The sequence below is a fragment of the Takifugu flavidus genome, chromosome 8, assembly GCF_003711565.1.
Source record: "Takifugu flavidus isolate HTHZ2018 chromosome 8, ASM371156v2, whole genome shotgun sequence".
NCBI classification, from domain to species: domain Eukaryota; kingdom Metazoa; phylum Chordata; class Actinopteri; order Tetraodontiformes; family Tetraodontidae; genus Takifugu; species Takifugu flavidus.
In genome coordinates, this window is record NC_079527.1 from 1,409,899 (window position 1) to 1,437,259 (window position 27,361).

The 27,361-nt window shown below is 45.2% G+C and overlaps 2 protein-coding genes across 8 annotated transcripts; both read left to right on the forward strand.

Moving 5' to 3' along the window:
• The first annotated feature begins 255 nt into the window (after positions 1 to 255).
• On the forward strand, positions 256 to 7,558 carry tpd52l2b (tpd52 like 2b). Of its 7 annotated transcripts, none has more exons than XM_057041271.1 (9): positions 256 to 469; positions 2,095 to 2,252; positions 2,865 to 3,013; positions 4,010 to 4,057; positions 4,504 to 4,605; positions 4,786 to 4,812; positions 5,635 to 5,679; positions 5,896 to 5,944; positions 6,311 to 7,558. In XM_057041271.1, the coding sequence occupies exons 1-9, from the start codon at positions 451 to 453 to the stop codon at positions 6,395 to 6,397; spliced, it is 684 nt and encodes a 227-aa protein (XP_056897251.1). In that variant the 5' UTR covers positions 256 to 450; the 3' UTR covers positions 6,398 to 7,558. The 7 variants fall into 7 exon arrangements, with proteins under 7 accessions (XP_056897251.1, XP_056897252.1, XP_056897254.1 ...); XM_057041272.1 differs by having other exon boundaries at positions 5,638 to 5,679; XM_057041273.1 differs by having other exon boundaries at positions 278 to 469; positions 2,122 to 2,252.
• Positions 7,559 to 9,337: 1,779 nt separating this feature from the next.
• Positions 9,338 to 15,876, forward strand: LOC130530261 (pancreatic progenitor cell differentiation and proliferation factor B-like). Its single transcript, XM_057041289.1, has 5 exons — positions 9,338 to 9,520; positions 10,228 to 10,318; positions 10,626 to 10,703; positions 15,295 to 15,379; positions 15,452 to 15,876. Exons 2-5 carry the CDS (start codon positions 10,264 to 10,266, stop codon positions 15,558 to 15,560), a joined length of 327 nt encoding a protein of 108 aa, XP_056897269.1. The 5' UTR covers positions 9,338 to 9,520; positions 10,228 to 10,263; the 3' UTR covers positions 15,561 to 15,876.
• Positions 15,877 to 27,361: the final 11,485 nt, after the last annotated feature.

The window sequence follows — 27,361 nt, forward strand, 5'->3', positions numbered from 1 at the left end:
TTGTCTGCACAAGGGCTTGAAATAGGAACTCTCTGCTTCTCGGGCAGTGGTAGAACAGCCTGTTGGGAGCTAGTCTGAGAAGCTGAGGCCAATTATTATTTTTTAAAAGAAATCAATCTAGTAGATAGAGAGTTTACATTCCTTCTTAAAAAATTAAAGGCTTGCAGTTCAGCCTGGCGTCTTGAGTAGTCTTCAAGGGGTAGTTACTCGAATAGACAGTAGGTGGCGGTAATGCGCTGAGGCGCTGGTTGCCACCGGCCATTAAAGAAGGCGAAGAAGAAAAGGGTGGCGTCATTAGGCTGTTGTTTTGGTTGGACTGCTGCTGTCGACGGCCTCTGGGTCCAGTGAGCTTCATATCCGCCTGGTAAACGCGCATTTTAGCGGTCTGTAGTCCATCAGACAAATATACGTTTTATTTAAAAAGGGTTCCAACTGCAGCAGAACGACGCCATGGATCCTGCCAGTCAAGGTAAATGTTATTTCAAGTTAGCTGCGGCATAGCTTCTCGCTAGCAAGTGGGAGGGCGGAAGTATTTGTATTTGTTTTAACGTTTCGGGTGAGTTAAAGTGTCTTAATTTTGCGTTCGGGTTGAAGATTGAGGTTTTCCGGTCGAATAAAAGTGAATACTTGAGGGGTTGTGAGGACAAGTTGCCCCAAAGCTATAATCTAAGAATGTTGACGGGACCGGGATGAGGAAGACGGTACTGCCATCACTCAAAACATCACAATGATCTTCCTTGTCTCATCAAAGCTCGTCTTTTTAATCCTTTCTGGGCGTATTCATTGTGGATGTTGTCTCTTTTGCTCAGAAGATTCGGACCCCTGTTTGGATTCTTTATTAGATGCGGGTAGAGGTGAATCATCAATGGAAAGGGTAGTGGAACACATCAGGTAATGTCAGTGTAGTTTAGTTTTTCCTCTTATCAGGATTAATCACTTGGGACTCCAGAATCGGCCCTTCAGAGCAGCTGAGTCAGCAGTCTTGGATCAGCTTATCAGAAAGCTGCAGATGTTGCTGAACATTAATGTTTGCTTCCAATATGATCCCCATAGAAGCCATTTAACTGGTTGTCTGGGCGCAACTGGGCACCAACGTGCACGTAAAGATCAACAGGAACAGCAGCAAAGATGGTGTATAAAGTATTGTTATTAAGTGTCTGTCCATAGAGGAGTGTGGGTGAGTTATGGTTAAAGTGTGTGCCCCACCAACGCACTGATCCTCCAGCAACTGATGTCACCCGTTCAGCTCGATATAGGGTTCACCAAAAGTTGGCTCGATTCAGATTGTTGAGTCTTTTTCTTCGCTCACAGGCCTTTTGTAAAAGCAGGAAATTGACCAGGACAGAGTCCAGGTTGTCTGTGTCCAGTCTCTTCGACAACCCACCAGTAATAATCAGGATAACAGCAGCGGCCATCTCAAACCCTGACCTCCAGCTGCACCTAGACACCCTCAACCCTCTAGTGCATAGGTGTCAAACTCTGGGCCGTGGGCCAAATTTGGCCCGCAATGTAATTATATTTGGCCCGCAAAGTCTAATTGACTATTAGAGCTGGCCCACTGGTATTATCCTTTAAAGTGCATGTGCTAATACTACAAGTACCAGAATGCTCTGCTGGTGTTTTGGTGTGAAAATCCACACTCCACATCAGCTGGTGGTGGTAATGCACCAATACAGTATGTGGCTTGCCAACCACCAAGAAAGAGGAAGTAGTCATAGCGACCTTATATGCTAATGCTAATTCTGGCACTACCCCTCTGAAAAATGATTAAAGGAAAGGCAGAATATAGGACCTTTCTGAACAGGTAGGAGGCAGAATATCTGTTTAGATGTGTAAAAGACGGACCTGTCTTCCTTGTGGAGCCAATGAGCATTACAAGGAGAACAACAACAGGTGACACTATAAAACACAACACCAAGACAAGCACCTGGAAATGACTCAAAGGTGCCAGAAAGTAGAAGAGAAGAAAAGGCATTACATTTACATTACATTAACTTACAATGGAAAAAGATTACTGTTGAAATTTCCAGTTCAGACTGGATTGGACTTGGAAAAATGTATTTCCTAACTCATAAGCTCGTCTCCTTCCTCCAGATATTAACTTGAACTCTCCTAACAAAGGCTTCATGGTGGATCATTCTGAGAGCCTTTCTGATGTTCCTGTTGGTGGGGCTGTGGGGAACGCTGCCGCCCCCCTCGCACCTGCCCTGATGGAGGAAGAAGCCGAGGAGCTGCGCTGCGAACTGTCAAAGGTTTGAGGGCCGGTCTGAATGTTGAATGTTACCGTGCACGGTTGGATGGAGGGACTCCACTCTTGCCCAGCTGGGCTAAACGGGGGGTCAGAACCAAGAAGCGGTGATGCTGGGTCATGTGTGGGGTAGTTCTTAGCCCTACCCCCAGCAGGTTGCAGCACACCTACAGTCACATGACCAAGTCTTGTGTTGACTAAATGACGTGGGTCTGAGTGAACACCGGGTTCTTTTGGGTGGAAAATGACCCCACATGACCAAGGAGCACGTGACCAGCACGTGAACTGGTCGCACTTTGAGCCATGACTGGGGCTCTACTGGGCCCCAAAATTCAAGATATTAATATCACAGAATATAGATATGACATCCAAGGGAGGGAGAGAGATAGACACACACACACACCTCACACACAGTAGAATAGCGGGCTTACACGAATCCCAGCTTAACGCGGGCCTTTGTGCCACCATCAAAGGGTTTCTGCTGCATTAATTTCAGTGGGGCAGCATGTGAGACCCTGGGTCTCTGGGTCCAGGGTCACCTGGGAACACGTGCCAAAGCTCCTCTGTGGACCCAGCAGCGGTGAGCACGCTCGTCATGCTTGTGTCGCTGTTTCAGGTGGAGGAGGAGATCAACACCTTACGCCAGGTCTTGTCTGCAAAAGAGAGACACGCCTCAGAGCTCAAGAGGAAACTGGGCTTGAGCCCGCTCAACGAACTAAAGCAGAACCTCAGCAAGGGCTGGCAGGAGGTGCAGACCTCCAACGTGTAAGTGCTGCACAACGTTGCCCGTTCACCAAACTCACACACAGCTGGGCAGCAGTGGGCGTTCTCTCGCCAGGGAAATGACGTTGGCCAAGACGTCCATGAAGGTTCTGGTTCCGTCCCTTTCTCGAACCTTACCCGAGTTTTTGCTGTTCTTACCTGCTGACTGGTTTGCGTGCAGCTTCAGCGTCCGTGCTCTGAGCCACCCCGAGAGGGTGGTGCTGCAGGGTTGTGAGAGGGGGCGTGCGCCCCCCTCGTCCCAGTTGGTGGTCCCGCGATACAGAATAACCACTCAGTCAGGTCAGTTCCTCCACAAGACACGCAGGACGTGAGGAGGAGGTGTAGACCCAAAAGAAGGAGCCGAACAAGGAATCAGCAAATCGCTGAAGAAAAACCCACCACATTGAAACTGGGAAGCGGCACCGGGGCCACGGCCCATCCTCCAGCGGTGGCGTGGAGTGAGGATGGACAGGGAGCTTTGCTTTGAGAGGGTTCCCGGGACAACCTTGAGAAGGTTCTGTTGTTTTAGGTGACCACACGCTCATCTTTGATCTAGTTTAGCTGGAACGCTGGTTCTCTCCGTTCTGTTTGGGCAGGTGGGGTTGTTTTTTTAGATGTTTGTTCTGTCTAAGTTGCATTAGCTGAATTATTATTCGTAATCGCAGCTGGGACAGACAAGTGCCCCCCCCCCCCCCCTTTAGCGTGAGAAGGAGCCTCTTCTTCATGGCTGTTGCTAAAGTTTCCTTTAGTTTTGTGTTTGGTGTCATTGGATGCCGAAATGATGGTGACGGACTACTGAAAATAACAAAGCTGTTCAGTTAAACGGGCTCCAGGTAAACACGCTGCTGTTATTAAAGTGGCTCTTTTCCAGGGGGCCTGAATCAGATGTGAAATGATGTGTTGAAACTTGCGCGGCGGCTCCGCCTCTTTTTTCGCGTCACCCTCGGCAACAGCCCGACAGACGTGAACAGTGATTTTTCCTGCTGTTGTCATCTTCAGATATTTGTCTGCATCAGCCACTTTGGATGAAATTGCCCACTCAGACGTGTGAGTTCATCTTTATTTTCTCTCCTTTTTTCTAAAATGTGTTTTCATTCATGGCACTTTGACTTTTACCTTTGGGCAGTTTTCCTTTTCCTGTGCCCATGGTGGCTGTTGGTGTGTGTGTGCCCGTGTGTGTGCCCGTGTGTGTGCCTGTGTGTGTGTGCCTGTGTGTGTGCCTGAAGAATTGGCTGCTTATTGAAGTCATAGTCAGCTCATTGATTGCGCAGGCTGCCCAGCAGGGGGCGCTCTACGTGCCGGCTGCCTCTGTTGGCTTTTATTTCCACGGTTGTGTCTTTGGACACAGGAAAGTGTCTCACCATCATGGTTATTATGGGGTGGCGTCACCATCTACTGGCTGATGTTCCTCCCCCCTTCTCTTGTCTTATTATTCACATACCAGTCATTAAAATATTAACCTTTTTTTTCTCTCTGCTGTTGCTCTGTTGCAGATATAAGAAGACTCAGGAGACCTTTTCCCAGGCGGGACAGAAGACCAGCGCTGCCCTCTCTACCGTGAGCGACGTGGTGACGAGGAAGCTGGGGGACATGAGGTGAGCGACGGCAGAGCCGCGGCGGCCCCAAACACTCTTTAGGCCCATCACCAATGAGCAAGTTTAAAGAAACTGATCAGGGACACATTTAATATATAATATTTGACGCTTTTTCTGCTGGCTGGCTGTTGTTGCTGACTGTCTTCTCTCCATTTAATGCTGCCTGGCTTTGCTGTGCAGAGCACTTCCTTTCTCTAATTCCTTTAGGTAAGACCCCCGCGGCCCTTCTCCACTCACCACTTTTTCAATGTCGAGCCGACTCGCGTGACACCTCCGCTCAGTGGCCTCGGCTTCAGAAAGACACGATACACATAAATTACATATTAGTGGTGGAGCTAAAATACTACACGTTGATGATGCATGTGTGGCGCTTCAGTCTGCTCGCGTTAGCTTTGACCCAAATGCAGCGGCATGCTAGCGACGCCCTGAGTTAGCGTTTACAACACGGGCAACCATTTCCCTTCACCAGTGCTGGGCCAAACCGGGCCAAACCAGGCTGCTAGTGGAATAGAGAGTCATGTTTCCCGCATGGATCCCACGATGCTGTCCATTTCACTATTGCCTGACAATAATTATTATAATTGAATCAAATAATTAACACATTGGCCATTCTGGCGTGTCCACGTTGGCAGGAGTAGCGGGTCTGACCTCCTGCTGAGAGGGGCGTGGCTGTTGCCTGTTGCCTGCCCCCCTCCCCATACTGTTGTCTAATATTTCCAGTCAGTGGTGGGAGAGGGTCACAAATGTTCTATGGGTCGTTCATCGGTCAGGCCTGAGGACACCGGTGGCGCAACTAGGTGGCGAGCTGGAGCTGCTCAGGAGGCGGAGCCAGTGCTGAGCCGCCTTAGAACTATTCCCTTGCGAAGTTGATAAGAAGCTAATCGCTAATTTTGGGACGAAATGCCCGCTTTTTTCGTGCAGGGACCGTAGATATAAATGTTACCATGCTGTGAGAACATGGTGTGTGTGTGTGTGTGTGGGGGGGGCTTGCTTTTTAATACTTGTCTCTTCTCTTTAATGCTAACAAAGTAGCAGCTATTCCATCAGACACTCAATAAGTATGCCTGCCATGAGGTAAAGTGACTCCTGCTTTCTGTTCTCTCACTATTTCATTCTTCTCCTGCATTACTGAAATACTGTGTTGGTAAACAAAAAGTCAGCTTCATTTGTTGATTTTTAGAGTTTAGTGTGTAAATCTTGAATGTGATATTTTTGAATCGTTTACTTTGAGGAACCTTATATGAACTCAGGGTGTTTGTGTGTGTTTGACATGGTGGGTGTGTTCTACAGGAGCTCTGCAGCCTTCAAGACCTTCGAAGATAAGATGGAGAACCTGAAGGTGGGTTCATTTGTCTGCTGTGTGTCAGGCTGGTTATTATGGTCAGCTGAGGGATGTTGGTAACTTAATGATGAAAATGTTAAAGTTGACCCGTTCAGACTGGAAGGAAACAGTGGGACTTTATAGCAGCGCAGTTGACAGCGTTGTCACGCAAGAACGTCCTCATTTATCTGTTTACACCATTAAACGGGCCATTAGCATTAGCACGTGGTTAGCATAGAGTCATGCATCGTTGTTGAGCAGTCACAGGAAGAGGTGGGCCTCATCTGTTGCTTTGATGCGGCGTCACCGCTTGCAAGCGTGATGTGTGTATTTGCTTCTGCCAGCACGGGACAGCCGTGATCACTAACCGTGTGTGTTTCCCAGCATAAGGTGGTCGGTCCCCGGGAGAACGGCGATGCCACCAACTCCCCCACCGAGCCTACCCCCACTCAGGAAAACCCGCCTTTTTGAAGCGCTTCCTTCTTCCTGCAACCTGAGACTGACGACATGACCTGAGTGCTCACACACATACACACATTCACTCTCCCTCTCTCACACACACACACACACCTACGCTACACCGTTATCTGGAGGGTGTGGCTTCTGGCTCGCTCGTGTCCCATGTCCCACCTGGTTCCTACCCTGTCATCATCTTTATCTTTAGCTAAAGAGAAGCTTTTCTATAAAACACAATTGCATAGTGCCACCTACTGCTGCCGCTCAGCCACATTGGGGCGCAGCAAGCGTGCGTTACCAAGAAAGCGGAGCTTCACAGAAAGCAGGAAGTACTGCTCATGAGTGCAGGGGTTCACCTTCAATGGGTTCTGCACCATCAAGACGTGTAAAAGAAAAAAAAAGATTTTCTATAGAACTATTTTACACTGCTTTGCATAATCTTTTTACATAACTTATGGATATGTACAAATCTGGGAGTATGTTGCCATGGAAATCCTGGCTTCACTGCTGCATGTCAGTTCCTGCCAGTGCCCGCAGCTTTTCCTGCTCACACACACACACGCGCGCACGCACACACACGCGCGCAGTGCCATCGCTCACTTCCTCCAACCCTCCTGTTACAGCTGACATAACTGAATACGCCCAACAACGTCCCACTGAAGGTGTGTTGCATGGACAAAACTCAAGTTTGATGTGCTGAAATCATTAAAGGTCCTAACAAAAGAGGCTGACGATGCTGATCTTTTTCCCTGCTGCTCATCTAAACGCAGGGCGCTCGCTCCATGTGTAAACACTTTTATTTTTTTTCATTATTACCTTTTTATTGGTTTCCTTTTGTCGTCTGGGTAAACTTGGGAGAAAATGGATCATTTGTACAGATAAAAGTTGCCAATATTTACAAAAATCTGTTCAGCAAGTTTCTTTTCAGGCTCTTAATGTTGTAATATTCTTTCAAATGTTACATTTTTCTCTGATAAAACACTGTTTGATGCTGCTGCTGCTGTTGCTGCTGGAGGATGATGACGATGTCCTGTGGGTCTTGGTGAATGAAGAGCAGCACATGAGCAGAACTTTGGATTGATTTGGGATGATTTTAGGCACTAAAGGGATTTGATTTGGCAGAGCAACCATTTCTAAACTCTGGTTTTGTTATAATAAAGCATTTCTTTAAACACACGTGAAGGAAGTGATCATTGTTCATTGAATCACCTTTCTGGAACCACCAGGACGTCCAGGCGAATAGAAGAATTACGCGGGAACTTAGGAGACCTTTATTTAGAAAAAGCTGCTTTTTCATAAGCTTATTTCTAAATAATTTTCTCCAGCTGTGTTCTTGATGTGCGCTTCAGTAGTCACTGACGGCAACGTGCACAACTGGAGCGTCTCGGTGCCCCCACCTGACACAAGAATTCCAGGCCCACACAGCAACATCAGCACTGAGAGACTAGAACAGGGGTGGGCAAACATTTTGATTCGTGGGCCACAATGGGTTCTAACATTTGACAAAGGGGCCGGACCAGGAGCAGATGGATGGATGGAGTGCTTTGGTAACCTCACCTCATTGGAGAAAAAATACACATCTTGGGATATGGAGAAAACATGTGCTTTAATTTCAAATGAAAATGAAGAGAAGCATTACAACAAAATATCTGACTTTGGAATGAGTCTTAAAACACTTAAAATCAAATGAATAAAATGTGCCTTTTTAAAAAAAATTAATAACCATTTCTATTTGAAAGCACTGAAAGTTCTGTTATCCTTCAGGATATCACCATCACTCTCCTCCTGACTGTCTTTTTTCTAGTGGGAAAACACCAGAATTGCAGTGAAAATATAACATTAACAAGGTTTATTCATTTAATTTTTCAAGTTTGGCGGGCCGGATTAAAACGTTTAACGGGCCGCGTGTGGCCCCCGGGCCGTAGTTTGCCCATGCCTGGACTAGAATGATGGAGGTGTTAACAGCAACGTTAACGTGAAGCAACCGTATAATCAGGTACAGAAATGTGCAATAAAACAAGTAGATTTATATATACAACTGCTCAAAATAAAGGGAACACTAAATTAACACGTCCTAGATAGATTAAATGCTTTATTCTTTATATAGTTGAATGTGCTGACAACAAAATCAGACAAAAATTATAAATGGAAATCCAATCTATTAACCCCTGGAGGTCTGGATTTGGAGTCACACTCAAAATTCTAGTGGAAAAATGCTACAGGCTGATCCAACTTTGATGTAACATCCTTTCAACAAGTCGAAATGAGGCTCGGTAGTGTGTGTGTGGCCTCCACGCGCCTGCATGACCTCCCTCCTGGGGGATCTCCTCCCAGACCTGGACTAAAGCATCCGCCAACTCCTGGACAGTCTGTGGTGCAACGTGGCGTTGGTGGATGGAGTCAGACATGATGCCCCAGATGGGCTCAACTGGATTCAGTCCATGTTGTTGCCCTCCTACGGCCTCCTCCACATCTCCTGATGGACTGGCCGGTCTCCTGGTAGTGCCTCCAGCCTCTGGACGCAATGCTGACAGATAAAGCAAACCTTGATGGATGAGCTGCACTACCTGAACCACTTGTGTGGGTCAGAGACTCCGTCCCACGCTACAGAGTGAAAACACCGCCAGCACTCAAAAGTGACCAAAAGATCAGCCAGAAAGCACAGAAACTGAGAAATGCTATTTGGTCACCACTTGCTCCTTTATTGGGGTGGAGGCTCTTTGTCTTTTGTTCGGTATTATTAGGAATACAACCCTTAAAAGTCATCCTTCACTGGTCTGTACTGGTTTTTGTCATCTTTTGGAGGTGGAGCGGCTAATAAGTAAATGCTAACAATAATACATAATTCACTCATTTGCATAGCAATCCTGACCCCACCAGGCAGAACTGAGGCCCTGCAGGAAGTCATGTGATATACACCCCGCCCGCCTCTGACGTCACCGAGGTGATAAAAGGGGTAAGCGCCAGTTCGGAGCGACAGAGAGACAGTGTCGTGGACATCTTCGAGACCTCAAACGGTCGCATTAACCCAAATCTTCCGTTCAAATGGGCCCCGTTGCCTAGCGTTCCCTCCCTGCAGCCTCGCCGACTCGCTTGAATCTGGTGGCCTGAACATCCGCACGTCTGGGCCGTTCGAAGGTTAGCGGAGCTTTAATCACGATGCTCTCCGAGCTAACGGCGAAGCTAACGGTTCATCTGCGCTTTTGTTACCCGCAGCGCTGCATTCTCTGTAGTTTTTATTTATTTTTTATTTTTAGTGGGTGTGAGAATGATCTACATTAGATTGTTTGTTGACAAATGTCATTTTGAGGGCGGCAAAACACAATAAATTCTAATATATATGTATACAGAACCCTCCTATATACGTATATACACCCTATATATACATATGTACACTTAAATATGCCATTTTGTATCGTCAAACTAAACAGAACACAGTAAAGTCTACTTGCATACATAGTTCATGTTTTCATCCAGTGGTTTGAGGTTTGGTTTTGACCGTGATTTTTATCATTTGTGGTATAAAATAAGAACCTCAAAATGTCGGATCGCAGCTCTTCATGTAAACAGGAATGACGTCATTGTTGCGGGAGGATTTTTACCATATTTACATTTATAGTTCATTGTGTTTGAACAGCTGAGCTTTCATTAAATGGCTTTGTGAGAAACCTTGAACACTTAAAGTTAAAAATGAGCTTTAACAAATATACCATAAAGTGTCCAACAACCATCAGATCCATCAATACAAAAAACACTGTTTATCTTCCAGCGGGTCCTAAATTGCAATGGGAAAGTTGCCCATTATTCTCATTTAATGTGGTTGTGGTTGCTGTTTGTTTCTGCAGGTTTCTGTCCTGCAGTGTTAAAGAACCAGCAGTGGAATGGCAGCGATTCCAGCAGGCGGGTCTCTTGTGGCGACCACCGATTACTACCGAAGTGAGTGACGCGGCCATCGCTGCACATGCGTCTCCATTTTAAAAAATAGCACCAGGTCCAAGATGCTTTTTCCTCATTGGAAATGCACTGATGCCTTCAGTGGCAGTTGTAGTTCTGCCCCAAAGCGTCCAAGCTAACTGCTACCAGAACACCTCCCGAGTTTTTTGTGGATTGACCAGCGCTGCCTCTGCTTTTCAGACGCGTCCCCTCCACACTGAGCTGGGTTAGGGTTGAAGGGTTGGGTTAGGGTTGACAACCCACTAGAACCCGTGTCGCTAAGCCAGTGTTCTGTTGTCTGTTAACACAGGGCGCATTGGCTCTACATCCAGCAGCAGCTCATGTGGCAGTTCGGAGTACAGCGGCGAGGTGATCCCACACCACCCAGGTAAAAATCATCCCTTCTGTTAAGTCATACAAGCATAGGGGAAATCCAACCTGCACCCTAAACACTGACTGATAAAAACACCAACATAAAGCCTTTAAAAATAATCCCCATGCAACCAGAATTCAACAGAGCCGTCAAACCGAATACAGTAACACAACAACAACACAACTGGAGAAACAAGAACCCACAGCGCACCCACACCGGGTCAAAACAGTTGGGTTGGAAACCTCTCTGACCGGTCCCTGAACCAGCCAGAAAAGGACGGAATTTTGCAATCTCGCCAAAACTCACGAGCATCCAGTATCTTTTTTTGACTCCCATCATCCTCAGGCACAAGTGGCACCTCATCAGGAGAGCTCTTACAAGCTGTGGTGACCCTTCGTGTTTCTTAATTTCACAGAAGGATGAAGATGGCTCATTTTGGGGTGGGGGAGGGCACCTGCTGATGGCAGACTGGGCAGAGGAGGAGACAGCAAAAGAGGGAACACATAAATTCTACGTACATCAAATCAATCTTTATTTATATAGCGTCTTATACAGTCAAAATTGTTTCAAGGAGCTTTCCAGAACCCCAGGGCCTAACCCCAGACAAGCAACAGTGGCAAGGAAAAACTCCCCTACATATAGATTACCGTAAAAGTCCACTTTTTTTCATAGTTTGTCAAGGGGTGCGACTTGTACTCCGGCGCGACTTATATGGGGAATAAATTTCAGTATACGAAAGGCAAAAATACGCTACTGCTGCTACTCGCAGCTTGCGGAGTTTAGCGAACGTAGACATGCTTGTAGCTGCTCTGCAACTGGCGATTGCCTAGCATCTTCCTGTCATCCCATTGGCTAGGAAGGACGTCAATATGTACAGGTATGTGTGAATCCCAGCGTTGTCTTCGTTTAACTTTTATTCGCTATGGACCCCAGGAAAGTGATGGAGAAAAGTGAAAAAGAAGAAAAAAAGAGCGCAAACGAAGCAAGAAATAATAGAAAAGCATGAAAAGGGATGCGTTTGGTTGATCTTGCCAAAGAATATGGCCGTAACCGGGATTTATTGTTGGTGTTTGAATGTTTGTCCATTAGATGGCGGTGTTACCACAAGTGTTAATGTTCGTTACTAGTAATGACGGGTAATGTAAGATTAGCCTGCAGGATACGATAGGATAGGATAAACTTTATTGATCCCACATTGGGCAAATTACACGTTACAGCGGTAGCCTGTGGTGTACAGTACAGTATAGTACTAAAAGAAAAAAAAAAAAAGACTCTTATATTATGTACATTACTATGTACATTATACAGTATATACAGAAATTAAAAATTATACACAGAAGGAATGTTGGACAGTATGAAGAAAAATGAAGGTGCAAATAAGAGATGTGGAAATAAGACATTCCAGAGGTAGGATGATTAGTTATTGCAGAGAAATATGCCAACCTTGGGTTATAGGTGCTACATTAAGAGTTGTGAATGTTGTACAATCTGACAGAAGTTGGGATAAATGACCTGCGGTAACGTTCGTTTTTACGCCGTGGGTGTAACAGTCTGCTGCTGAAGGAGCTGCTTAAGGTCCCACCAGTCTTGTGTAGGGGGTGAGAGGGGGTGTCCATAATTGATGTCAGCTTGGCTAACATCCTCCTCTCACCCACCTCCTCAATGGAGTCCAGAGAACAGTCCAGGAGTGAGCCAGCCCTTCTGACGAGTTTGTTAAGTATCTTCCTGTCCCTCTCTGAGCTTTCACACTCCAGCAGACCACAGCGTAGAAGATCACCAATGCCACCACAGAGTCATAAAAAGTCCTAAGCAGTGTCCTGCACACTCCAAAGGACCTCAGTCTCCTCAACAGATGAAGACGACTTTGGCCCTTCTTGTACAGGGCGTCTGTGTTATGAGTCCAATCCAGTTTATTGTTGAGATGAACACCCAGGTATTTGTACTCCTCCACGATCTCAATGTCCAAACCCTGGATGTTCACGGGTGCAGTGTGAGAAGCCTTCCTACTGAAGTCGATCACCACCTCCTTTGTCTTGCTGGCGTTGATGCGCAGATGGTTCAGTTCACACCAGGCGACAAAGTTGGTGATGACCTCCCTGTATTCCAGTTCGTTCCCCTCAGACACACGTCCAACGATGGCTGTATCGTCGGAGAACTTCTGGAGGTGGCAGCTGTCTGAGTTGTGGCTGAAGTCTGATGTGTAGAGAGTGAAGAGGAAGGGAGAGAGAACTGTACCCTGTGGTGCCCCCGTGCTGCAGACAACCACGTCGGACTCACAGTCACGGAGCCTCACGTACTGTAGTCTGTTGGTGAGGTAGTCGGTGGTCCAGGCAGCCAGGTGACAGTCGATTCCGGCTCCCTCCATCTTCCCTCTCAGCAATGATGGCTGGATTGTGTTGAAGGCACTGGAGAAGTCAAAGAACATGACTCTCACAGGGCTCCCGGTGCCCTCTAGGTGTGAGAGTGACTGGTGCAGCAGGTAGATGACAGCGTCATCCACACCACTGCCTGGTCGATATGCAAACTGTAGAGGGTCCATCTTGCCTCCACCAGCTGTCGGAGGTGGGTGAGAACGATCCTCTCCATGGTCTTCATCCGGTGAGAGGTTAAAGCCACTGGCCTGAAGTGGTTGGGCTCCCTGGCGTGCGCAGTCTTAGGAACCGGAACCACACATGATGTTTTCCACAGTAGTGGAACTCTCTCCAGACTGAGGCTCAGGTTGAAGATGTGCAGGAGTATCCCACAGAGCTGATCTGCACAGTTCTTAAGTAGTCTGGAGTTGATGCCATCAGGGCCAGTAGCTTTCCTCGTCTTGGTCCTCCTCAGCTCCTTCCTCACCTGATCAGCTGTTATGGAGAGGCGAGGTGTGACTCCTGGTGGTTAAGGACGGGAGTTGGAGTGTGAGGGTCGATCTGGCAGGGGGTGGAGGGAGGTGGCGTGGTGTGAGAGAGCTGCCGGTGCCGGAGGTGTTACGGGGGGAGAGGGGGGATGGTGATGTGACAGCACAGTCAGGTCTGGGCTTTGATGAGTGGGAGAGGCAGGGGCAGCACAGTCGAATCTGTTGAAAAAGGAATTCAACTTGTTTGCCCAGTCCAGGTCCCCAGATTCAGGGCCCCTCCCGCTGTCCTTTGTGTGGCCTGAGATGGTTTTTAGGCCTCTCCAGACTTCCCTGGCGTTGCTCCCCTTGAGGTGCTCCTCCAGCTTCCTCCTGTAGCTGTCCTTGCCTCTCCTTATCCCCCTTCTCAGCTCCTTCTGGACTCTCCTCAGCTCCTCCTTGTCCCCAGATTTAAAAACCCTCTTCTTCTCATTCAGCAGGGCTTTTAGATCAGGGGTCACCCAGGGTTTGTTGTTGGGGAAACACCAAACCTTCCTGGTAGCCACGGTATTTTCCACACAGAAGTTGATGTAGTCCGTGATGCAGGTTGTCAGGCCGTCGATGTCAACACATCCCAGTCTGTAGTGTTGAAGCAGTCCCTCAGAGCCATGCTGGTCTCCTCAGACCAGCTCCTTACATACCTCTTAGTGGGTGGTTGTTTATTCACCATAGGTATGTATGCAGGGGACAGATGAACCAGGTTGTGATCAGAACGGCCCAGTGGGGGGAGGGGAGAGGAGGTGTATGCATCCTTGGTGTTTACTTACATTAAATCCGAAGTTCTATTGTCTCTCGTGTGGCATTTCACATATTGGGTGAAGGTTGGGAGAGTGGAGGACAGAGAAGCATGATTAAAGTCACCAGAGATGAAGAGGAGGGACTGGGGGTGCGATGTCTGAAGCTTGGAAACTACGGTGTGTACAGTCTCGCAGGCAGCAGCAGCATCGGCCGATGGAGGGATGTACACGGTTATCGCGATAACATGCGAGAATTCCCTTGGGAGGTAATATGGCCGAATGCTAACCGCTATCAGTTCAATGTCTTTGCTGCAGTACTGCTCCTTCACCCTGATGTGCCCTGGGTTACACCATCTATCGTTCCCAAACATCACAATGCCCCCTCATTTCCTCTTAGCTTTCCTGTAATAAAGTTCATTTTGCTCCTTGAGAAGCCTTGCACTGAATTCCTACATTTATTGTGCGGTAATCTAATTGTAACATGTATTTGTTACATGTTTTGATGCATTTTTGTGATTTATCAAAAAGAATTATGTCTGAATTTTTGGGGGCTTGGAGCGGATTAGGGCATTTACATGGAAAACGTGTCTCTACTTAAATAATTTTCAGGTTACCAAACAACTTCCGGAACCAATTAATTTCGTAAGTAGAGGTCCCACTGTATCTATTTTTCTTCTTTATTATGCATTTTTTGGTTGGTGCGACTTAAACACCGGAGCGACTTTTAGTCCAGAAAATACGGTAATTACACCCAATCAAAGTTGGAGCTGAGCGGGTCAGAGGGCAGCAGGTCTGTGCGCAGGTCTGTGCCCAGGTATGGGGTCAGGAGGGAGGGAAGCCACCTTCTAATAATGCCAACTACCAACAAACAACATTCAGTAAACCAGCAGAGGACATGTAGCTCTGGAGAGGAGCTGAGAAGTCCAGTTGAGTCTTTGAACACTACTTAAAAATTTGATGTTTAAAAATAACCAAATGGATGGTGTCTCCGCAGGGCTGCCAAAGCAGGATTCAGGTCACTGGTGGTCCAGCTTCTTCTTCGGGAAGCAACCCGGGATGAGCCCGCTGACTGAGGAGAAGTGAGTACAAGGACCCTTTTTATTCTGGATCCATCCCATAAATCAGGTTAATTTACACCGTTTGGCCTTCAGGGCGGGTGTCTCGGCTGCGGCGACGAACATCAGCTGCGTTGCCAGGGAGATGGTGATGCAACGTCAGGCGAGCGAGAGCAGTGATGCAGGAAGTCCCGCCTCCTCCTGATCAACACTGCACTGGTGGGGGGAGGGGGGTTGATCAGTGAGCAACGCTAGGTGACGGGATGACGTCCCATTTCCTTTTTTTTTTCTTTTTTTTTCTTTTGTAATTGTAGAGTTAGCTGCCATATGCCATATGCTATCTTTCATTAACTTTTTCCATCTTAAATGTATAAAAGTAAAAACTTGTAACTACTGAGCTGTTGTTTTTTAACATTTATACAGTGTTTGTATGTTAAACTGGCCATTTTTCCACTTTTGATTAATGTGCTTCACTTTCACCATCTGTGGCTGAAAATAAAGTTGACTGTTGCAACCTGAAATGGCTCATTTCTTGAGGAAAAGTTGAGACTGAACAACCTAATTGGAGGTTGTCAAGCACAACAAAAACAGTTGCCTCGTTCCTAAAGTAAGAACTCAGGGCGTCCCTCACACGTTTCTGGTGATGCATCTCTCCCTGCTGTCCTTGTCCAATGTTCACTGACACGATGTTTAGAAAAATGGCTAAATGGAAGTGTGTGTGTGTGTGTGTGTGAGTGAGAGAGACGGGAAAGCCAAACAAAGCAGCAATAGCACGACTTCCTTCATTGCTCGGTCCACCGCTGCAGGTCAGTTGGCCACGGGTGTATATGTGTGAATTATGACCCACGAACTATGAGGCAGGTGTCAGAAAGCTACGTAATGCCCACAACGCCAGATTAGCATTTGCACCTAAAGGTTCAACTTTTACTTTCTTTGAGGGGTTCCTGGAGACCAGCCATGCACAGGTTTAAGGTTAATACAGACATGATGCAAGGTAAAATAAAAATAATAAAAATAATTCATGTAATTTGCTTCCGATGAAAAGGTCAAGTGCAGCCATCGTACGAACCCTCAGGGGTTTAGCTAACTACAGTAGCAGGGAAGACTGCTGACTGGTGGAGGTTACTGCAACCTAATAAAAATACAAGACTAATAATACAATGTTAATAAGGCACCACAGAAGTCAAAACATCTATATACAAACCCACAAACGCATACCTGAGTTCAGTGGAACCGACGGCCACCTGAAGGGATGGCAACCCATGTCAGGTAATAAAAAAAGGTGGACTAGAGGAGTGTGGGTCTCCCAACACTGGTATAATTTCCACCAGTGTCAGGTGAGAGTGTTTTTGGTCTCTCCCACGTACTGCACACCACAGACACCACGGGTGATTAAATAAAGGCCATTTCTTGTTTTGGGACTCCCCTGACTCTCCCCATTGAAAACATTTTTTTTACCTGACTCTACAGCTAGAAATCACCGCAGCCTCCAGGTCTTGGAGTCAGTACAGGGTTCACCGTGGCCTGGACCAGCAGGTCCTGAAGATTTCTATGCTTCCTGTAGTCTGTGATGATTCTGCACTCACAGAAGGTGGAGTGAACTTTGATGTCTAGTCTATGGCTGTTTTCAAAGCATTGAAGGTGGTTGAGTCAAGGATGTCCACCCCTGTCAGTGAAATGCCAGTGGATCAGAGAGGAATCAAAGACTGGCTGAGGCAGGTGAGGGAAGGCAGTCCAGCAGCGGTGGCACAGTATGTGTAGTACTACACAAAAATGCAGCAGCGTAGCGTTTGGATTTGATTGAATTGAACACGTTGCCAACAAACAGTTTTCACGAGTTATTTGGAGAAAAACTGTTGAACTTGACAGAAGAGAAGAATAAGAAGAGAAATCATGTGTCTCACTTTCGATTCATTCAGGATTTTGAAAAATGTCCCTACTTCACACCTGTAAAAAATAGCATTAGCCATAGTTGTGTGTGATTGGTATCTGCACATTGTTTGACAGTATCTTCCATTGAGGGTGTATGATGTTGACTGGTGTAATAAGTGGGCCCTCTGTGAGGTTTTTCCTCCACACTTGACATCAATGCAGACTGGAGTGGACAGTTATACACTTTGTCTGGATTTACTTTGTCTGGAGAGGGAGGGGGAGAGAAGAGAGGAGAGGAGAGGAGAGGAGAGAGAGGAGAGGAGAGGAGAGGAGAGGAGAGGAGAGGAGAGGAGAGGAGAAGGAGGAGGGGGAAGAGGAGAGGAGAGGAGAGAGAGAGAGGAGAGGAGAGAGGAGAGGAGAGAGGAGAGGAGAGAGAGGAGAGGAGAGGTACAGAGCACAGAAACACACACAAAAATACACTATACAATGGGTCAGCGGGGCCGAAGGTCATCATGCAGCTCCGAAGGCGGCAATACCTGGAAATAAATTGGGGGGGGGGGGGAGCAGAAAAACTGCACAGGAATCATCAGAACTAGTCTGCTTGATGAGGAGGAGGAAAGGAGAGGAGAGGAGAGGTGTCACTAGCTCCTCCAGGTAGGATGGAGCTAGGCCTCTGAGGACCTTGTAGGTCAAAAGAAGGGTTTTAAAAATTATTCTAAATTTAACGGGCAGCCAGTGAAGCGACGCCATTACAGGAGTTATGTGATCTCTTTTGTCAATACCTGTCAGAACTCTGGCTGCAGCATTTTGGATCAACTGGAGGCTTCTTAAAGAGGAGTTTGGACACCCTGATAATAAAGAATTACAATAGTCCAGCCTGGAAGTAACAAATGCATGGACTAACTTTTCAGCATCATGCCGCGTCAGCAGCTTCCTGATCTTTGTGATTTTCCTCAGGTGAAAAAAGGCACTTCTAGAGACTAATTTAATGTGTGAGTTGAAGGAGAGATTTTGATCAAAAGTTACTCCTAGATTCCTCACAGAGAGACTAGATGTTAATGAGATACCATCTAGAGTGATCATGTGATCTAATCTATCCCTGAGAGGTTCAGGACCAAACACCAGGACCTCAGTTTTTCCTGGGTTAAGGAGGAGGAAATTTGAAGACATCCAGGACTTTATGTCTTTAAGACAGGTCTGGAGCTTCACTAACTTCTCTGTCTCCTCTGGTTTCATGGATAAATAGAGCTGAGTGTCATCAGCATAACAATGAAAATTTATCCCATGCTGCCGAATAATGTTCCCTAAGGGAAGCATGTACAAGGTGAAGAGGATTGGTCCAAGTACAGAACCTTGAGGAACCCCATGGCTAACCCTACTGTATGAGGAGGGAACACCATGGACATGAGCAAACTGGTATCTATCAGATAAATATGATCTAAACCAGTCTAGTGCTGTCCCTTTAATCCCAATCACATGTTCCAGTCTCTGTAACAGGATGCTGTGATCAACTGTATCAAAAGCAGCACTAAGTGGCACTAGCGACCTCTGCTGGTCCAGTGGAGGAGTGCAAAAAGCTTACAGCACCTGGTATTCCCAGTGTTCAATGGTGAATGTTATATATAAAGAGGCCTTAAATAGCTTCCTCCTGAAGAGAATTGTTTCTGCTTTTTTTGTGTATGTTTCTGTTTTACGTTAGAATTAGCTTAGATGTTAGGGATTAGGTTGGTTAACATCTTCGTTATGCTACTATAGGTCCAGGCTGCCGGGGTCACGAAACATGATCACCTGACAGGCCTCTGTCACCCCACTGGGTCATGCTGGGACCTCTACCTGTCCTCCACCCTCTCCTCTCTCTCTACCCAGCCGGCCATCAGCAGGAGGGTCCCCCTACATAGCCTGGTCCTGCACAAGGTTTCTTCCTGTTAAAGGGGAGTTTTTCCTTGCCACTCTTGCTTGTTGGGGGTCAGGCCTTGGAATTCTGTAAAGAGCCTAGAAACAATTTTGATTGTAACAGACGCTTTATAAATAAAGATTGATTGATTGAATACAAAATGTTTGTATTGATTGGCATTAAAATTCTACACGACTCAAATGTTTTAGGGAAAATGGCTCTTTCTTTGCTCAGTAGTTAGCTTTATTTATTGGTGAAATGTCTGAACCTTTCATGTGAAAACAGCAAACATTCTTCTCCACAGCCAAATTTAGTTTTTATAAACTTTATCCTCTTTTTTAAAATATATAATTATTATATATAAAATACTGTTTCATTCATAAAGCCTTTGTACAATATCTGAGTCGAGGTGTGTGTCAGTGAGTAATAAAATGAATGAATAAGTGCTTGTGTGGTTGCATGCGAAATGTGTCAACGTGTGAATTTAAAAGAACCTGGAAAAATATTGCGAAACAAAGAACTGTTACAGATTTAAGATCTAATACACTAAAAACAAAATAGTGTTTTACAAAATATACACATTTAATTACTTAAAAAAGAAGAAAGATAAAGTAGATGTGGGCTATTCGTTAGAGGGCAGGCTCCAGCAGGGTTAGTACCACCAAATGTAACATTAAACAACAGAAAACTGTACGGGAAAAGAGAACGTGTGGTTGCTAAAAAAGAGCTAGTAATAAAAAAAAGGCAGTCAGTCTCACTAAGGAGAGCTCATTGTCAGTGCATCTCTTGTTTTGGATGTTCCGAAGTCAAAGTGAAAGAAAATGGTGACATTTTAAACTAGCTCTGCTAGTACTTTATTATTCAAAGCTGGTCATGGCACTGTTATAGCACTCTTTCTCATGTTTTGCAAAGAACATAGGCTCAAGATTAAGAAAATTGTATGGCGTAAAACAAAAAATAAAGAAAATGCCTCCAAAATACAAGAAAAAAAACCCTGACAACTCCAGTTTTGTTCATAATGAACAATATATAGCTTGTTGCATCGTCAAACTCATCCACAAATGCTACATCAAAGACACTGCTGATCAAAGGCTGACAAAGCCTTCATGTCTGCATATGCTACAAACAAAAATCAAGTTTGTGTATCCAAACTTATCCAGCAGAAAGAGAAAAAAGCAAATCTCAGCAGCAAAAACATGGGAGTGTTCACAAACAAAGTTGATGTCCACCAGTCCAGAAAAGACGGCTGTACTTTACTAGGAAAGCAACGCCGTGTGGTCGAGTTTCTAGGGGAAGGAAGTTTTGGTCAAGTTTTAAAATGTAGCAACTTTGAAACAGGAACCATGGAGGCCGTGAAGGTAATGAAGAGCTGCACTGATGTCATTGAAATTGCAAAGCATGAAATCCAAATCCTGAAGCAGCTGCGGCGCCTGGATCCCAACACCAGTCACGTGGTCAGATTTAACAGCTTTTTCTTCAACATGGAAGACATCTGTCTAAGCTTTGAGTTCCTGGACATGGACCTAGACACCTACATTTCTGAGATGAGTCCGTGTAAAACGTGTCTCCCTCTACCAGAGGTCAGACACATTACAGAACAACTCGTTACGGCTCTTCACCATTTAAAAACCATCGGGATTATACATATGGACATTAAACCAGCAAATGTCATGATTGTGGACCACCATGAAAAACCACTGCAAGTAAAGTTAGTGGACTTTGGTGGGGCCCAGATGTCCGGTAATATTGACTTTGAGACCTGCATTTTCACCCAGGTGTACAGCTCTCCAGAGGTACTCCTGGAGTCTGAAATGAATGAGGCTTTGGACATGTGGTCTTTGGGGGTTACTGCTTTCGAACTGGCTGTTGGAACAGTACTGTTTCCATACAACAGGTGTAACAGTATAATAAATTCGATAGTCAAAATTTTGGGACAGCCACCAGACCATGTACTGGACAAGGGCCAGCAAACTGAAGAATTCTTCAATAGAAGAACAAATGATCATCCAAGGTGGACAATTAAGACAGCAGAAGAGGACGGGACCAGTGAAAAAGAGGAGGACTTCAGCTGTTTTGATGATGTTGTAGGGATGCTATTAGTTCAGCAAGAACATGCAACTGGTCTGGACCTGTTTATGGATCTCATCAAGAACATGCTACAGGTGGACCCCAACCAGCGAATTACGCCCATGGAGGCTCTGCAGCATCCGTTCTTCACTGTAAAAGAGGAAACAGTGAAAGAATTAGAAGCAACTTCAAAGGAACCCTGTGTAGAGAACATTCAGCTGAGAAACTATGCAGTGGACCAGCTGGAAAAACCAGAACATGTCCCACCAGAGACAATTGTCTCTCAGGAGAACCCTGCAGAGGTCCAGCCAGACAACTCTGGAGAAGACCAGCTGAATGATGGGTTCCAGACAGAGGACAACACCTTGGATTATATCTGCTTTGTGAATACTCTAAGGACGGTTGGAGATGCATTGGCCCTTCCTAAAAGGACAGAAAAGTTTGACTGGTTTGGCTGGTTTTAACGATCTGCCCTGAAAATTCCAAGTGAGTTGGCACCACAAACCAGGATGGCCGCAAAAATAAAAGCCTTTCTTCCGGTAACCCTAACGCCTGTGTGTAGATCAACTTATTGCTTTTTTCCTCAGCTTTATAATATAAAAATATTCAATACTTTTATTTATTGATATCATATCTGGTTAATTGATGACTATATTTCTTTTGTTAAAAAAAGCTGGTTAGTGCAACAAAGGTTCTGTAAATGAACAGTATATGTCCTTTATTACAATGAAGAAGAAAGTGAAGAAAGTGTTTTCCAAAGAATGAAATTTGGACAGCAGTTTTTGTTATTAAAGTTTATAACAACTTCTGGATAACATAATATGAATTTTAATTTAAAAAAAAAGGTCAAGAGAAAAAAAAAGGCACCCCAGATTAATGAAATTGCAATCCAAAAAGCAGTCTTGGAAAACAAAGATAAGTAAATAACAGGACAATGTTTCTTCCTGTTTTTGAAAGAGCTTTTGCAGACATAGGGTTAGGCTTAGGACAGGGAGAGGAAACCTGATAGACATCAACAATGTTCCACCGGTGTGAAGAGTGGGTCAGTTTTAGGTAGAAATTCAAAGTTCGGAAAGTGGATTTAAAGGTTTAGGGGCACAAAAAAATCACAATATCTCAGGCCCTCTTTTTACAGCAAAGCCCAGCTGTTACGTTCTGGGTTTGAACAGGACCCGAAAGCAGGCAAGAACGCAGTGATGAAAAGTCCAAAACCAGGTTTAATTCATCAAACACCAAAACGGCAGTCCTCCTGGATTGCAGGGAAGCACAAGTTCAAACCTCCGGGGCGCACAGAGAGCTCCAGCGCTGGGCCATCACAGGAGTCGGATTCTGCACGTTTCATGAGTCCAGCAGGATAGCATGGACACCTCGAACGAGCAGGGAAATGTACCATACACAAGATACCAAATACACCAGAAAATTCCAAAAGCACCAAAACACCAAATTACTCTGACACTGGTAGGCAGGAGTTTAGTCCTTAAGTAGGCGGCTGATCGCTGATAGCCTGCAGGTGCATCAGCCTGTGGCCGGAGCATGGCTCCACCGCACCCCCAGCAGGAAAAAACAACCCAGAAGCCTGGACCCCAACATTCCTGTCAGTTATCCAACTTTTACCATCCATAAACAGGGAACATATTCTGGCGAGACGCCAAAGTCCAATTCTTAGCATAGCTTGTTTACATTGTGCAAGTAAAGGTACTGAGTGTCAGAGTCTGCAAGCCGTTTATCAACATCTTGTTGAAGTAATACAAATCCCAGATTTCTTTGTGATTACTAAAATGCTTTCGGATGGTCCATAAAATCATACGTAAGCTTTAGGATCCTAGAGATATTTGGAGAATCACTAAATGTATTTAATATCAAAATGTAATTGTCACATTTAGTCTGTCAAAACAGAATACAAAAGATTTGCATTTTTTCTTTCATTTCCACCCCCAACAAGTCATACTTTTTGACTTTGTAATATCCTTTAAAGAATGTAAAAAGGACAAAGGACATTTAAAACAAGGTGATGCTGCATCGATTGCCAGGTGTCTCAGGTTCGTTGGACCAAAATCCGGCTTCTGTCAGGTAGTGTCTCTTTCTGAGGTTGTGGATATGTAAGATGATAACCATCAGGTATCTCCAGGCTGAGGGTGAAACAGTAGTCTGGGCCAACAAATATCTAATTGGTCTTTCTTTTGAAGATTCTGTCAATTGTGCTGCCCAAAAATGAGAAGATCTTGCCAAATGCATTTTTTTCTTTCTGGGACCTCAACAGTATTTTGTTGATGACCAACATGATTCGATCAACAATGATTAGATCTTCATGCATGGTTAAAAATAAAACATATTCTGGTGAACCCACCTTCTTGTATAAGCTCTTCCTAAATGTCTTCTTTATGTTTTTGAAGACGTCCCTGCGGATGTAAAACTCCTCATCTTGGACATATTTCCACACGGTTTCAATCAGATTATTGATGATCTCATCTCTTGTCTCTGGTACCATGTTTGCATCAGAGTATACGGTGAAAACCACCTTTTCAATAATAAATTTTACATATTTTTTCTTCTTCTCTGGATCTTGTTCACTGAGTGCATCCTCAATCTCAGTGAGCTTGGTCTTGAAAACTCAATCATTCTCGATGCACTCTTGCCCACCAATGGTAATGTCAACCGGTCAGTGAGTGAGTTTATCCGGGTAGTCAGAAACCAGGTCATTAAGACTATAAAGATCCATGTTTTGCTCCATACGTCTGCGTGGACTTTACTTTGTGATGGAAACGCAAATGAGCTCTGCTCAAATGAGGATTTTAAAATTGAGCGAGGTAGAGGTTCTGGTAATGCGTGGCGGTAAATGAGATCGCTCAGTTCTTGGCTGAAATCCAGAACCTTATCTTCGCACAAATCCTTGAACATGAGGAGGAAGGAATCCTCACTTTTAATATTCTGGTACCTATTATCCACAAACTGAGATGTAAGACTATTTAGTATCGACTCTGCTGAATCACTGAGAGCTGAAGTCTCCTGTGAAAGTTTTTTCTTTAGGTGGGTCAACGTCCTCATTAGGCAAACCTTGGCGAAATATTTTATCAACACTGATTGCATTTTCTTTCTTGTGTTTTTAAAGGCAGATGATTTTCTCAACCTCGTTCCACAGAGAGTGCAAACTGCTTTATCTGCCACCTTCTGAATTTCCCAAGAGACTTCCTTTTGCAGCTCCTCAGAGTTGGGAATATCTTCAAGAAGAGGACTGATGATGTCACTCAACTCAGCGTTGATTTTACTGATCTCCTGTGTTTTTGGCTCCTTTTACAGTTATGCTTTTTCATGGCCGAGGAGCAATAAAAGTTTTGATCTTTACTGAGAACTTTTGGAAAAGGTGAATAAATTGGTCGGTCATGGAATTTAGTATGGATACAGGTGTCAAATGTTTGGTGACTCCAGCTTTTCCACCACTGATGAGGTTGTATTTGACCTCCTCGTGAATTATGCCTGTCAGGGTCTTCAAACTGCTGTTGTCCACCTCGTCAGGAATTCCCAAAGCTTCCGAAAATGTTTGAGGAAGAGAGACTTCCAGCTCAGAAGATGCTCCTCAGTCTAAGGCGTCCGTAGTTTCATTGATGCTTGGAAAGAGCAGCGATAATTTCTAAAATCAACTGTGCAACTAAAACTTTAGTGGCATCATCTGCTGAACTAGACAGGAATGATCTCCATTGTTGTGTGGTCATCTTTTCAAGGAAGGACCGGATCAGTGGGTGAATAGTGTTTAGAACAAAGTCACTTGTCTGTTGTAGTGACGACATAATTGTGTTTGTCTTTAGCCTCTTGTGTCTCATTACCGAACAAACCGGGAATAAACAGAGAGATGTCCTCAGAATCAGCTTCTTTCTTCACGCCCCAATGAAGACCAACACTCGTAGTTGATGTTTTGAAAGATCCAAATTGCAACTTGTGCTTTGTTTGGGTGCAGGCTTGACACGGATGTGTGGGATCCAAATGTGATTGCAGTGGGGTCAAAGGAGCCAAGGTCACAATCATGATGAACGACACAGGTTCAAGCTGCAAAAATGGTGGAATATTTTGATTTTATTGGCATTATATTGTGCATTTTTTAGACTTCCAATGTCTTCTCCTCAATGTCTTCATTGTAACCTGTAAAGGACCATTTCTCCTCAAAAGCTTTGCTATAACAATGTGCACTCACATATAAGAATACAGAAATCTGCAGCGATGGCAGTAATATTTACAGTAATATATATATACACAGTCATACTATACAGTAATATTTCAGGTAATTGCATGGCTAATTATAGAAACACGCATTTAGCCAAAATAGTACTGGAATAATTGTTTCCGAACTGACATGACTTGTAGTACTTTTCCCAACCAGCAGGCGTCACCTTATTTTAAAGCCTGAAGTCAAACTGCAGGCCAAAACAACTGAGTTATTCATTGTTTACCTCCTGACAGGGACCTCCTGGATTATCAAGTTTTCCAGGAACACCAGGGATTCCTGTGAGTTTTTGCATCACTCAAAATCTTCCTGTTTTGATCCCATTTTCCCCTTGTGGCTTTACCCTAATGCTCCGGGTAGCATATAAAATATCTTTTTTTTACCTGTTGATTATCAGGGTCTGCCAGGCCAGGATGGACCTCTAAGACCAAGAGGAGTTCCTGGATGCAGGTGGGCTTCTTTAGAGTAGGAAGATGTTGTCACAATAATGAACATGGCAATCAAAATTGTTTCAAGGGGCTTTCCAGAAACCCAGGGCCTGACCCCAGACAAGCAACAGTGGCAAGGAAAAACTCCCCTTTAACAGGAAGAAACCTTGAGCAGGACCAGGCTATGTAGGGGGACCCTCCTGCTGATGGCCGGCTGGGTGGGTGGGTGGGTGGGTGTAGAGAGAGAGGAGAGGAGAGGAGAGGAGAGGAGAGGAGAGGAGAGGAGAGGAGAGGAGAGGAGAGGAGAGGAGAGGAGAGGAGAGGAGAAACCATGACCCAGTGGGGTGACAGAGGCCTGTCAGGTGATCATGTTTCTGGACCCCGGCAGCCTTGGCCTATAACAGCATAGCTAAGATGTGACCTAATGATTAGACGACCCCCTAAGTGTGATAATTTGTCTGTCTATGATAGTAACTGGAACTACAGAATTCGTAAAAATAAGCTTTTTCAAAGAGGAAGGTTTTAAGTCTGATCTTAAAAGTAGCGATGGAGTCAGCCTCCCATACCTGGACAGGGAGCTGGTTCCATAGCCTGGGGGCCTGGTAGCTAAATGCTCGGGCCCCCATTCTACTCCTAGAAACTCTGGGAACCACAAGTAGACCAGCATTCTGAGAGGGGAGCGGTCTATTGGGCTGGTAAGGTATCACTAGCTCCTCCAAGTAGGATGGAGCTAGGCCTCTGAGGACCTGAAGTGCTGTTTCTGTGTTGTGATGAGTTCTAAAGCCTGACTGAAACATCTCAAACAGGCTGTTCCTCTGCAGGTGGTCCAGTAACTGAATTACCACCACCTTCTCAAGAACTTTAGAGATAAAAGGAAGGTTGGATATTGGCCTATAATTTGCTAAGACATCAGGATCCAGTGATGGTTTTTTAAGCAACGGCTTAATCACTGCCACCTTGTAGGACCGGGGTACATAACCTGTCACTAAAGAACCATTGATCTGGTCCAGGATAGAACTGCCTATCAATGGTAAAACATCCTTCAGGTGTGTTGGGATGGGATCTAAAAGACACGTGGTGGACTTGGATTTCTGAATTAGCAAAGACGCCTCAGAAAAATATATAGGGCTGAAGGAGTTTAAGGGCTCATTGGAGAACCTGTATGTTCCCACAGTCAGCACGTCTGGTGATGGTCCAGTTGTTGGGATGGCCTGGTTAGCTTTCTCTCTGATAGCTAGAACTTTATCAGTGAAGAAGCTCATGAAGTCTTCACCACTAAGAGAAGAAGGGATACACGGATCTAAAACACTGTGACTCTTAGTTAATTTGGCCAGAGTGCTGAAAAGAAACCTGGGGTTGCTCTTATTTTCCTTAATTAAAGAAGCAAAATAAGCTGTTCTAGCTTTGCGAAGGGCCTTTTTGTAAACTACCAGACAGTCTTTCCAGGCTACATGATAGCTGTCTATTTTACAAGAATGCCACTTCCTTTCCAGTCTTCGCACTTTCTGCTTGAGGGTCCTGATATGTGA